Here is a 12713-nt window from a genome sequence, read left to right as displayed (position 1 = left end):
CAATTAAGACATTGACTAAAACTGAGAAATGTTAGCATTCATCAATAAACTTGTTTAATGTGCTGAGGGAGTTTCTGTTGTTTAACATCCTCAGTTAGAAGAAGAGATAATACACGTTCATCTACATGAGGCGTTTTTATGGCTCTCATAATTGCTGAGAAATGAATCTAGCCACAGGACCCAAATGACAATGATTAATGAAGATAAAACCCTTATCCTCACAACATTTCAAAATAAATAAGACTGGAAACTCTGGAGTTAAATTTGATTTATCAGTATCACCTGTTAACATGATTATCTGGTGCCCTCACATTTTAAGTAAGAACTGTAACAGGCACATCAATGAAATGAAGTCTCACCTGTCACCTCTCTCTCTCTCTCTCTCTCTCTCTCTCTCTCTCATTCCACTCCCACACTGGCAATGAGACATGGTTAGTTATTTAATTAGAAGAGGGTAGTCCCCAAACATTGGAGTTTTCAGATGTTAGACTTATACTTTTGCCACGCAAAGCACTTTTGAATCACTGCTCACTGCTCATAAAATGTATACTGACATAAGGACAGATATCTGCATATTTGGCATTTTCAAAGCTACAGCTCACTTTCCAAATTAACTTCAATTTAATGTCACAGTAACTTTAACACTATGTGTAGAAGGCTAGATATGTTTTAAGTACCTGGAGATACTCTTCTGTGTCTTTCAAAACCTCATTATATAAACCTAAGGGAGCAACTTTTTTGGAGGCAGGAATACTCAAAGTGAGAAACCACATTAAAACTTCAACTCAAAACTCGTTTTTAATTATAAAATTATAACAATATTTTCTAACATTTTGTTTATAAATCATCCAAATATTTGCAACAGAATATATTGGGTTGGCCAAAAAGTTCCTTCAGGTTTTTCTGTAAGATGTTACGGAAAACCCAAAGGAACTTTGTGGCCAGCCCAATATGTTTTGGGTTATCATGAAAAGGCAGAAATTCTTCTGAGAGTTCTAATCAGGTAGAGAAGAGGAAAAAAAAGATACTATTTTTGATCTTGTTAGCTCATAAAATTATTACTATAAAGTTTTTAAAATTAAAATCTCCACAAATTTAGAGATTATAATATTTAAAATAAGAGAAACTATAAATTTTTAAATTATTGGATTTCTTTTTAAAAACTAGAAAAAAGGAGACAGTAGATCTATTAATATTGCTCAAGGCAAACTTACGGTACTTCAAAAAAGTCACATAAAACACAGCACCGAGTTTCTGTGAGTTTCTGTTCTAGTTTAAACATCCTTGAACTAAGTGAGTGATACTGGAACAATATCCAAGGTCTCAGATTCATGGAGCTCTCTTCCACAAATATATAAGCAGTAACAAAACCAAATACAATCTGAAATCAAAGAAGCGCCTATACATTGCTTTAAGGAGCTAGGTTAAGAAAGAAAAAGAATGAGAAATGTGGGGCTTTGTAACTGCAGACCAGGCAATCCAAAAATAAAAGCAGAATGAAAATACTGTAAGAGAAAGATGTGTCTTAACTCTAAATAACATAAAACTCCCACAAATGTCTAGTTTTATCTTAAATTCTGCTAGAAAACAACATTTATACCAAGCATAAGGGAATTCCCTCACTATCCAGTGGTTAGGGCCCAGTGCTCTCACTGCCAGGGCCCCGAGTTACATCCCCGGTCGGGAAACTAAGGTCCTGAAAGCTGCGTAGCTCGACCAAAAAAAAAAAAAAATACACCAAACATGAAAAAAATACGAATAACCATTAAACAAATGGAAGTAATTACATGTGACACTTTCAAAATATATATTACCTAGATTATTCATGTTGTTCTAAATTATGATGCTGAAACTTTCTATTGCAAATATAATTTGAATATATGAAAGTCCTGGTGAATTTGCTTTGCCTTCAAGTCAACCTATTTTTCTATACAGTAAGTTCCCCACATATGAACCTTCAAGCTGAGAACTTTTCAAAAATGCGAACGTGCATTCGCATGTCCAATCGCGTAAGTTATTCACGTGCCTGGTGTACACTGTCACGTGCATGCATCCTCTACAAGTGGTTGTGCTTTTGTGTACTTTACTGTACAGTACTGTATAGAGTACAGTAGTACAATATCCTTATTTCAAGCCCAGGATGTCCGGAAGCAAGCGTAAAAGCAGCGGTGATGTAGCTGGTACTACTGTACTTTACAAGGTACCATACTGTAAAAGTAAAAATGTTTTCTTTATTTTTTGTGTTTGTTCATTTTTTTAATGTACTATTTGTGTGAAAAGTATTATAAACCTATTACACTACAGTACTATATAGCCTATTATGTTAGTTGGGTACCTTGGCTAACTTTGTTGGACTTAATGACTGCACTCTTGGAACAGAGCTCAGTATATATGAGACTTACTCTATTTTTTTGTGTTGTTTTATCATGTATTGAATTATGCTCATTAGACACACTTGTGTCTTTTTTTTTTTAAGAAAAACAATCCACATTTGCATAAAGGGCTGGTTTTCTCAAAACCATTATCTGAAAACATGGAACTTGCATTTTTTTTTCATAAAAGTGTTTATGGATTTATGCAGTTATCTTTCAACATTCATTGTAAAGATAGAAAGTCAAGAGTGGAGGTTGTAGCCAGGGCTTAACAGGCTCTGACTTAAAATGGCATTTTTAGAACTGGTATTAGGTTAATTTTCCCAGATTGTGCAGAAAGGAAGAAATGCGGCAATGAAAAGAGAGAGCTTCCCACAGGCCGTTCAAAGAACCACACCATGTCCAGGAGTTTGCAGTACTTTGGAGCATCTCCTCAGACAGCTCCATTTGTTGCTTTGGGGGAAGCAGTGTCTGCAGCAATCCCTCTACTCTGAGTTCAAAATTATTGACCTTTAATTTCTTTAACTTCTAGATTTCTTTGCCCATGGTTTACAGAGTTGGAAGCCAAAGAATTCTGCTCTACATACTTTAGATGTATTAATTCATTCAACCCTAATATGACTTACAGTATATCTTATCCTCATTTTATATCCGAGGAAACTGAGGCACGGAGATGCTAAGTAACTGACCAATGGCCACACAGCTAGGAGGTGGTGGAGGCAGCATTATGAGGCAGTGGTAACCACTAAACTACCAGAGAGGATGGTCACACACCACTAACAGTCTCTAGCATGTGGCTCCCCAAAGCCAGACCGATTATATATTAAATCTAAGTAAGATTTAATAAGACAGTTACAATGCAAACTCAGCTTTAAGAACAACCCACTTCCAACCAAACTGCCACCCTTAAGTTTCTCTGCACAGAAATCATGGAAGTCCTGCTACCACTCACACTACAACCCTAGCTAGTCCTATGTTTACTAACATTGGATGCTTAAATCCAGAAGATACTATATCTATTCCCACTGTTATATTTCAGAAAGTAAATTATAATTCTATGCTTGTAAGTCAGTCTTCCTCGAAGGGTGAAACTGTCTCCTCAACTCTGTGTCCCTAACAAATAGCATACAGTGTGGGACATAATAAATGCACAATAATTGTTCAGAACTTTACTTCTAAATAGCATACACTATCCAAATGAGCTAATGGGTTTCTAATTCGTGGGGATGCGAACAGGTTTGTTTTTAACTGCCACAAACACCAAAGTCAAACTAAAAAAGATATAGGCTAAAAGAGCAAGGGAAGAGCACTGCCTCAATCCCCACCCCACAAGCGTCCCCATTATCTCCATGAAGTGGTTGCAGCCTGTAATTTTAATGTTTCTTCTCAGAGTGACTCCCTCTGCTGCTCCAGCAAAGCCATGACCTAAATCAGAAAAGTGCTAAATGCAGTTAAGGCACTCTGGCTATTTGCACTAATTGGAGAACCCAGCATACATTAGAGAACAGTTATTTTTAAGTCTCAACAATAATTCTAAGAAAGCTAAGAAAGTTTATTTAGGACAGCTCGGTGCCTCCTTCAGGTCCTCAGGGGGGTTGCTCAAAAAAGGATCAGTATGTATTCTGATGAGGACAACCAGACTACAATGGGAGATGCTCTAGGACCCTGTCTTGTTGAATTTGGAATCCCCAGTATCCAGAACACAGAAGGCCAGGAAGTCAATAAATGTTAACAATTTTGTGGTTCCTCATTCTCTGCAAGTACTTGAAAAGTTTGCTCTCTGAAGCCTTTTAAGTATTCCCTAAGCTAGAATACATGAAATTATTGTTCTAAACAAAGGTAAACTAGCCTACTTTTCCTTACTGCAAATTCCAAACGCGAATTTATGAATTTACTCTGCTCCTAAAATAGAAAAATATATGGTATACTTGTCATGAAATTCAATCTTTCATGCCAATTGTCTATTTGTACCACACCAATATGCATAAATGCACGAAAGTAATTTTTACTCTTTTCTCAGAAGAAGTATATTATTTTAAAAACATTACAAATTATCTTACAATAATAGAGAATTATCCCAATATAATTAGAATCTTCAGTAATTTCCTGTTCTGAGTTTGGTGGTGTTAACACTCATAACACTAGTTGGTGCTAGATAAGCGGAATATCAATGCTGTGTAAATCCAGAAATAAAATGCATTTATAAAACAGGAGGGCACTAATTCTGAAGCAAACTGATCAAGTGCACACGCGTGCACACACACACACACCCCTACACACACACACACACACGCGCGCGCGCGCGCGCCTTTTCCTGGTAAAATCTTTCATTCTTGAAAGTCAGAAACACCACAAATTCCCTGGAGCTAGGAGTTCCCAGCAGTCCTGAATGAAACAATTAGAACATAGCCAGATAGGAGAAAGCTGTTGCCTAAAGTCTAGAGAACCTCCCAAGGACCTGTTTAAAATGACTGATGTCTTTCTTCAAATCACACTTACAAAATGAAGTACACTCACAAATAACACCCATTCTGCTTTTTTATCTTAAACACCTGTTATTTTCTTGGCTCTCTCTGAAGAGACACATATTTCCTAAAACTTCCAATTTTCTAGTATCTTTCCAACAACAGAATAAAAACCTTTTCCACTGTGTAAAGTGCTTAAATTAACTTTCTCATCTTAACTGCATACATACTTCCATCCATAAAAAATAGTTTATTCCCATCTTTAAGTCCTCAGCACAAGGAAATCATACCTTGAGGGAGCAACAGCATCTTTGATTTACCTAGTGATCTAGTCCGAAGAGAGAGGAGAAAGGAGAAGACATTAGAAGGAAAGGAAGGTCTGACTATCAGAGAATTATAGGAGTGTGACTCTGAGAAGAAAGTGTATGTATTAGTAGTTCAATAGTAAACAGGCTAGGGGAATGGAATAGAGTGATAGTGATAGAAGCTGAAAGTAGGGTTTGGTGCTTTCTACATTTTTGATACCTAACACACAACACAGGAATAGCTGGTATCCTGCAACATGGAGGAAAACAAAGATTAAAGTGGCGGAATAGTGTCTCTCAAAGACCACAGATTCAAACATAAATAGTTTGCTCACCAGGAACTGAAAGAAAAAAACTATACTAAACGGAGAAGAACAGCAGTGAAATGCACACACCCAAAAGAATACATTTAATTATTCCACTTAAGATCAGAAGAGTAGGTTCAATCCTCAATCTCTGGCTTGCCTGGTCTATAAGATGAAAAAAGTGTAAGTGGCAAACGCTCAGTCTGTCCTGACTGTCTTTTCTTTTCATCTCTTCTCCCTTCTTCTTTCAATATTAATCCACTCACAATCTCCTGTCTAATGATCTTTATTGATCCTTTTTCCTACCCAGTCTTTTTAATTTGGCTGTAGGAAGCTCTCGGCAGGGATCCTATGTCTCCTACTTGGCATCTTTGGGGACTTTAACTTGTCCTTTTCCCAAACAGTTCTCTCACCGCCTGGTCCCCCTCCCACTCGCACCCTATAGCTTAGTCCTTTGTGCGACCAATAACAGCAGGCGAGTTCCACAGGGAGTCACGCGGTTGATTCCACAACAATTCATCAGGTTGCTCCCTTCAACTTCCAAACACCCCCTCTAAGCACCCTCAGCAGCCGTCCTGAGAACTTCTCCCAATTTCAAGAAACCTGCAATAAGTTTATGATTCTCAGGGGAGACTCCTTTGTAAAATGGACAGGCAGATGAGCTTTAGACATATGACTGAGAAAACCAGGGCCAAATCTCGGGGATGGGAGGCATTTGGCAAGAAGGGAAGGAAGGATTTATGAGCGTGGCTACTTGGCGAGGCAGCAGGACAATTTACTCCCGAAGTAGCTGTGGCTAATCCGCAGAGCCTCGCTGATCACGTACCTCCGACCCGGAACACACTAGCCTACGCTCAGCGCCCCCCTCCGCCTCCAACGCCCTGGTCCCCAGCGCCTCCGCAGATCTGAGGGGGATGCTGTCGGTAACCTCCGGAGTGTCTGAGCATCTCCGGGGAGTTGAGGCTATCGCCGCACCTCCTCTGCTTTCCAACTTTAGAGCGAGTGTAACCGAGAGGATGGGATGCCTGGATTACCTCCGAACGCTGCAAAAGCCTCCTCCATCCCTCGCACGCCCATCACAAGGAAGAGCTGAGCTCCCTCCCCTGTGCCAGCGACCGCCACAAAACTGGGCGGTTAAGACCCAGGTGGGCCCTCGGCTTGTCCAGAAGGTGGCGGGGGCACTGGGGACCCAGACGACCCGAGAGAGACCCCGGAGAGGGGCGCCTGGGCTCCTTCCTCGCAGTCTCCCTTCCACTCAGCTTCCCAGGCTCGGAAGGCTGGGATTTGCCTCTATCACCTCACCCTCGGAGGGCGAGAAGGAAACTAGGCAGTCAGCCCCTGGGCCTCCCCTTCTCCCTTACCCACCCGCAACTCCTGGCCGAGCTTCTCCCCCATCCCGGTTTTGCCCAGAGCCCCGGACACTTATTTTCAAGCTCAGACGCATCAAATTAAAATGTCAGAGTTATAAAGTGGCCGGTTAACCCGGGGAGTTTCGGCTTTGGTTTGAACGACCAGTCCGTTTCCTCTAGAGCCGGGGAGGGGGGGGGCGGCGGCAGGGGAGGTACGTTTCTCCGTCGCCAGCTGGGAGGGAGAGCCGGAGAGGAGAGGGTAAGAGGGCGGAGGAGGCGCGCACACCCCGGGGCCTGCTGCGGGCTGCGGCGCGCGGGTCCGGGGGCGCCGCGAGTCTCCGCAGCGCCCCGAGCAGCAGCCGAGGGCCACCGGCGCCAGCGGGTCCTTGGCCGCCACGGACACGTTTCCGTAGCGGAGCGCCCTTCGGCGTGTGGCGCTCAGAGACTCAGCGAGGATCCGGCAACCCCCGACGTGGCACAGCGCGGGGAGCCTCTGCGCGTCACGGGGCCTCTACTGCAGGCCACGCAGCCACCCGCGCCCAGAGTCTCTCCAAACCTCGCTGTGCGCAAGGTACAACAACGTGTGAGCGTGCAGCAGAAAGTGCAAGAGACACATGCCCGGAGACAGACGTGGGTCCGACACCCCGCGCGTCCGGGCCCATCCGTGCCCATCTCGGAAGACAGATTCAAAATCATCCTAACCAAAGCTTCTTGACTAGTTGGGAAAGTAGAATTTAAAGTGGTTTCCAGTTGAGGGAGACGAGGCGGGTTAAGGAAGCCAGGGGAAGTGGGGAGGAGGAAAGGAAGAAGGAGGGAAGGAAGAAGCGAAGGGAGGTGGCGCGGAGCTCGGCGGACCCCCTTACCTTGAGCGGCCGAGCCGGTGCCGCTGGCGCTGAGCAGGGCCAGGGCAGGTAGCACGAGCATCTGCAGCACGTATCCCAGCCCCAGTCCGCAGCGGGCCGCTGTCGCCCGCAGACCTTTCCTCATCGTCGACAGAGGTGCGCCGGGGGGAGGCACACACGGAGGAGCGCCGACAGCGGAGAGCCCCACCGGGCAGCAGCGGAATCCGTGCACCGCGAAGCTGTCTGAAGGAGTAACGACGACCGAGCGCCACACTCCACTTTCTCCAAGGGCAGGGGCCAAAAGAGGGTGGAGAGGAGTCGCTGAGGAGGAGTTTGGAGGTCCCGCTTTCCCTGTGCCTGCTAACAGGCGGCTCCGTGAGCGGCGGCTCTGCCCCCACTTGGGAAGTCCGGGAAGGCGCAGGGCGGCCACCTCGCCGCTCCCCTCAGCAGCGGGAGCAGCCGCAGCTCCGCCGCGCGCCGAGCCCGAACTGTTCCCCGGGTCCCCTCGCCTGTGCCGAACACACACAGGCACGCGGGGCGGGGGGCGGGCGGAGGGAGAGGAAGCGAGAGCAAGAGGAGGAGGGAGCGGAGGGTGGGAGTTGTGCACAGTGAGGCGCTCCCGGCTCCAGTCTCGGGGTTCTCACGCGGGCGGAGAGACTTCCCGGCTGCGGCTGCTGGGTGGCCGAAGAGGGTCACCTAGTAGTGCGGGGCGCACGGGCGCGCCGAGGGGTTCGCCCAGGAGGCGTGGAGGGCCCAGCCCAACTCCGCTGGGATGTGAGAGGCGGCGGGAGCGCGCCCGCCCGCCCGCATTAGGGAAACGAGGACTGCGGGAGCGGCGTGCCCGGAGCCGGAGGTGGAGAGCGGCTGTTGGTTTCTCTGCGGAAGCTGAGGCGAGAGCGACCTGAGGAACGAAGCGTATTGGGAGCGTGGGAGCGCGCCGGCCTCACGCCGTGCGCCAGACCCGGACTTCGAGAGCGCAGCGGGCGCGCCCCGAGCCCCTTGGCTGTGTCCGGTCTGCCGCCTCCCAGCTCCTCCACGGCGCCGCCAGAGCCTGAGCCAGACTCGCCGGGACTGGACTCGCTCTAAGACTTCGGGTCTTGCGGTTGATTAGGCGGGGGTGGGGGCGGGTGGGGGTGGGGTCGGGCTCGAGCTGAAGTCCTGCGGGGCCGGGAAGAAGGCATGAAGCTTTTGCAGAGCCCCAGCCCGCGGCAGTCTTGGAGTGGTCAGTGCCACTCAGACTGCTTTATGCTCTGGGTGCCTATGACTCCTCTGTAGTGGAACAGAAACCAAAAGCTCAAGGAAAACTCATTCTTCAACAGAGCTTTATTTTCGTGCACCTTGGTGGCTGGCAAGGTTGAGTATGTAAAGAGTGGTGAGATGAAACCGGAGAAACTCCCAGAAACGATGCACAACAAAATTTGTAGATACTCACTTAAAGTGATGGTGGAACCTATGACATGTTTTCCAGATTCCTAACGGTGTGTGTGTAAGGACTCAAACTGCAGTGCGTTTTTATTATTTTTCCTCAGGAAAGAATTGCCTGGGTAGCTAAGTCGTGGATCCCTGTTGTAATGGTGAAGGGGAAATGTAATAATGGGTGGATAAAATAAGGAAAGGCTGGACAAAAGGAAAGTGGATGGATGGAAAGTCCAATACACATTGGCACACTGACCTTCCAGGAAGAAGAAAACCACTTCCCAAGATTATTACATTTCTAAACTAATATTAAATAATATATCAGAGAAATTTTAAGCTCTTGGTGCCAAGGGGGCAATGTGTAAACACACACACAGGCAGGAAGCTTGTGGTCTCATCTTGGCTGTGGTCCTAACTCATTCTGTCATCCTGGACAGGTCAGGTGAACTGCATGTCTCAGTTTCTCCATCTGTGAAATATTTTATTAGATAGTTTCAAAGTTAACCTCCATCTAAACCTCTAGCCAATAAGACCTGTCTTGGATGAGTCTGGTAGATCTGAAAAGGTCATTCTTGGCAGAGACATTGACAAATCTGGCCACTTCTCATTTCTGTGGAGGCACAGCCTGCCCTGCTAAAACCACTTCTTCTCCCTCTTCAGCTTCGCTACACCAAGATACCAAGATGTTTTGGTAAGAAGGTCAGAAGTTCCTGTGTCAGACTGTCTGAGCTTAATTCTTAGCATTTCGTATTACTAGCTGACCGACATTGAAAAATAAAGCTTGATGCTTCAGTTTCTTAATCTGTAAGATGGGTCTATTTGCAGTAGCTATCTTCTAGGTTTTTGTGAGAGATAAATGAGTTAAACATGTGTGAAGTGCCTGACACATAAAATTGTTAGCTCCTGTTCTTATTTTTGAGGAAAGATTCCCATCAGCTGCATGCTGGCTAGACCAGTGCTGTCCAACAGAACGTTCTGCAGTGAGAAACATATTTGTATCTATGCTTTCCAAAATGGTAGTCATTAGACACATGTGGCTATTGAGCACTTGCAATGTGACTAGTGTGAATTGGGAATTTTCATGTAATTAATTAATTTTAATTGCCACATGGCTAGGGGCTACCATGTTGGACAGTGCAGCTCGGCCACTTATAATATGTCATTTATTTTGAGGATGGCATCAATAGAAAGGGTTCTGTTTATATTTCATACCTGTCCTTACAATTTTTTCCAAGAAGGACAGCAGCTTAAATACTAAGAAACCCTCACGTATACTCACTCTATTAATATCTAAAATTTGTTTATTCATTTGCAATTTTATCGGTTATCTTTTCCAACTAGAATTTAACTCTTTAAGGCAGAGACTTTGCCTTGTTCACCATTTCGGCCCCAGCTCCAAACACAGAACCCAATGTAGAGTTAGTGCTCAGTCAGTATTGGTTGATTGATTGCTAGAAAAGCTCAGTAGAGAAGAATCCTCAAAGTCTAGTTAGTTAAATAGAATTAAATTGTTACATAATTCTATTTGGGTTATTGAAGTGCTCAATGACAGACACTGCATAAAATTAATGCTTTGAAAGAAAGAGTAAGAGACAAGGGGAAAAGTAGTTCAATACTGAAATTCAGTCTATAGAGAGCAGGAGAATGTTTTGAGAAATAGTATGTAGAGATGAGGTGGGAAAGAGAGGGAAGAGTTAGTGCACAAGAACAAGGACAGAAAAAGTACCAGCAAATCAATCAGCTTTACCAAACAGGTGACTTTTCTGAAATCTGTAATTGCAGATGGAACTTGCCTTGTGTATCAACATCCTGCCTAGTTTTTTTTTATGGAAGAGAGAATGCAGTGTTGCATAGGCCTCTGAGCTAGAACTGCTAACTTACCTCACTTAGATCTGGGCTCACGTGTCACTACTTAGAGATTCCTTCTCTGACCAATTTACCTAAAATAGCACCTACCATATCACCCTCAACAGCATATACCTGCTCTGATTTTCCATATAGTACTTATTTTATAAAAAACATATGCTTATGTTCAAGTATACATAGATGTATGTATGTACATGTATGTGTATAGGTATATGTATATCTGTTGAATACTCTCCAAAAGAATGTATGCTTCTCAAGGGGAGGAATTTTTTTCTTAACACTTTCGCTGGTCTATACCCAGAACCTAGAAAACTGCCTGGCTCGTAATAGTTGGTCAATAAACATTTCTTGAACATTGAATGGATGAATGAGAGCCAATGGATCTTAAAACTAAGTCCTCAATTAAAACTTCTTTTATTTCCCCCAAGACAAATTTTCAAATTATGAATAGGGTTTTCTAGTCATTGGCTAAAATCATATTGGGGCAAATTTTCACAAAAATGAATTTAACTATGACTTTTTCAGGATTGGAATACTGCAGGTGTTTAAGGAACAGACATGAAATTCATCTCATTTTGAAAAATAAAAAGCTTCATTTAAATCCATGTACAAGGGCTTCCTTTTTCTTGGCTGCAGTGAGTGGAGAATTAGCTCTGAGATAATAAACACCAGTGACAGGTGCTAATGGGAATTAAACATGCAAATCCCTGCATATCCCTCCAGAAATCTACACCTAGAAAAGTATGCTATTTAGCATGTAGGCTGCTTAGTTATAGTATTATTTACTCTAAACTAGTATGGAAAAAGTTTCCAGCTTAAGGCTTAAGACATAAAAAACAGTGAAAATTTATTTTAATTATAGAAATATTTTCTTTCATTTTATCTCATATGTTTGATTCCCCATTTTTTGTCTTTTTATATATTTTTAAAAATAAATCATATCAGAGATATTATTAACTGGCAACATATAAGAAGGAGGATTTTAGTGAATATAAAGAGGATAGTGATGAGGAAACTCACTTAGGAGTTGGCGGTTCATAGGCCTCAGGTAAAATTACTGATAGACATCAACTGAGGAGAGCCACATGGTCCAGATTCAATTGATTCAATGCCCATTCTCTGCCTCAGCCCACAGAAGGAAATTTGGCCTGCCATAAACCCATACACTCTGGGGCTTTATATTAATTGTATTAGACAAGACCCTTTAGGTTGCAAGTGACGGAAACCCAACTCAAACCACCTTAAGCAAAAAATATAATTTATTGCTGTACATAACTCAAAAGACATAGATAGGGCTTCCCTGGTGGCGCAGTGGTTGAGAGTCCGCCTGCCGATGCAGGGGACACGGGTTCGTGCCCCGGTCCGGGAAGATCCCACCTGCCGCGGAGCGGCTGGGCCCGTGAGTCATGGCCGCTGAGCCTGCGTGTCCGGAGCCTGTGCTCCGCAACGGGAGAGGCCACATCAGTGAGAGGCCCACGTACCGCAAAAAGAAAAAAAAAAAGACATAGATAAAAATATCTACGTTAATAATGGCTAGTGTTTATTGGTCACACACTGTGTGTCAGGCACTGTGCTAGGCTTTTTACGTGTCCTATCTCAGTTAATCCTCAAAATGAAGATTAAAGTACTATTATTATCTCCATTTTATACATGAGGAAACAGAGGGCTTAAGTAACTTTGCCCAATCTGATTTCAGGGATCATGTTCTAGATCCAAGAACTTAAATACCACCACTCACAGGACTTAGTCCCTCCCCAGTTCCCCCTAGTCTCTTAGTTCTGCTCTCCTCTGTT

General features: G+C 44.1%; 1 protein-coding gene across 2 annotated transcripts in view; it reads right to left on the bottom strand.

Annotated features, from left to right (window-relative positions):
- UNC5C (unc-5 netrin receptor C) overlaps window positions 1–8698 on the bottom strand; it is a 397062-nt gene extending 388364 nt beyond the window's left edge. Inside the window, exon 1 of one of the 2 annotated variants that reach the window (XM_030865643.2) lies at window positions 7660–8698. In XM_030865643.2, coding sequence (XP_030721503.2) covers window positions 7660–7783 — 124 coding nt within the window. In that variant the 5' untranslated portion in view covers window positions 7784–8698. The remainder of the gene's footprint in view (window positions 1–7659) is intronic. The other variant, XM_060299770.1, reaches the window with a different exon arrangement.
- Window positions 8699–12713: the final 4015 nt, after the last annotated feature.

Source organism: Globicephala melas, chromosome 5 (assembly GCF_963455315.2).
Source record: "Globicephala melas chromosome 5, mGloMel1.2, whole genome shotgun sequence".
NCBI lineage: Eukaryota > Metazoa > Chordata > Mammalia > Artiodactyla > Delphinidae > Globicephala > Globicephala melas.
This window is presented reverse-complemented; position numbering and strand designations above follow the sequence as displayed.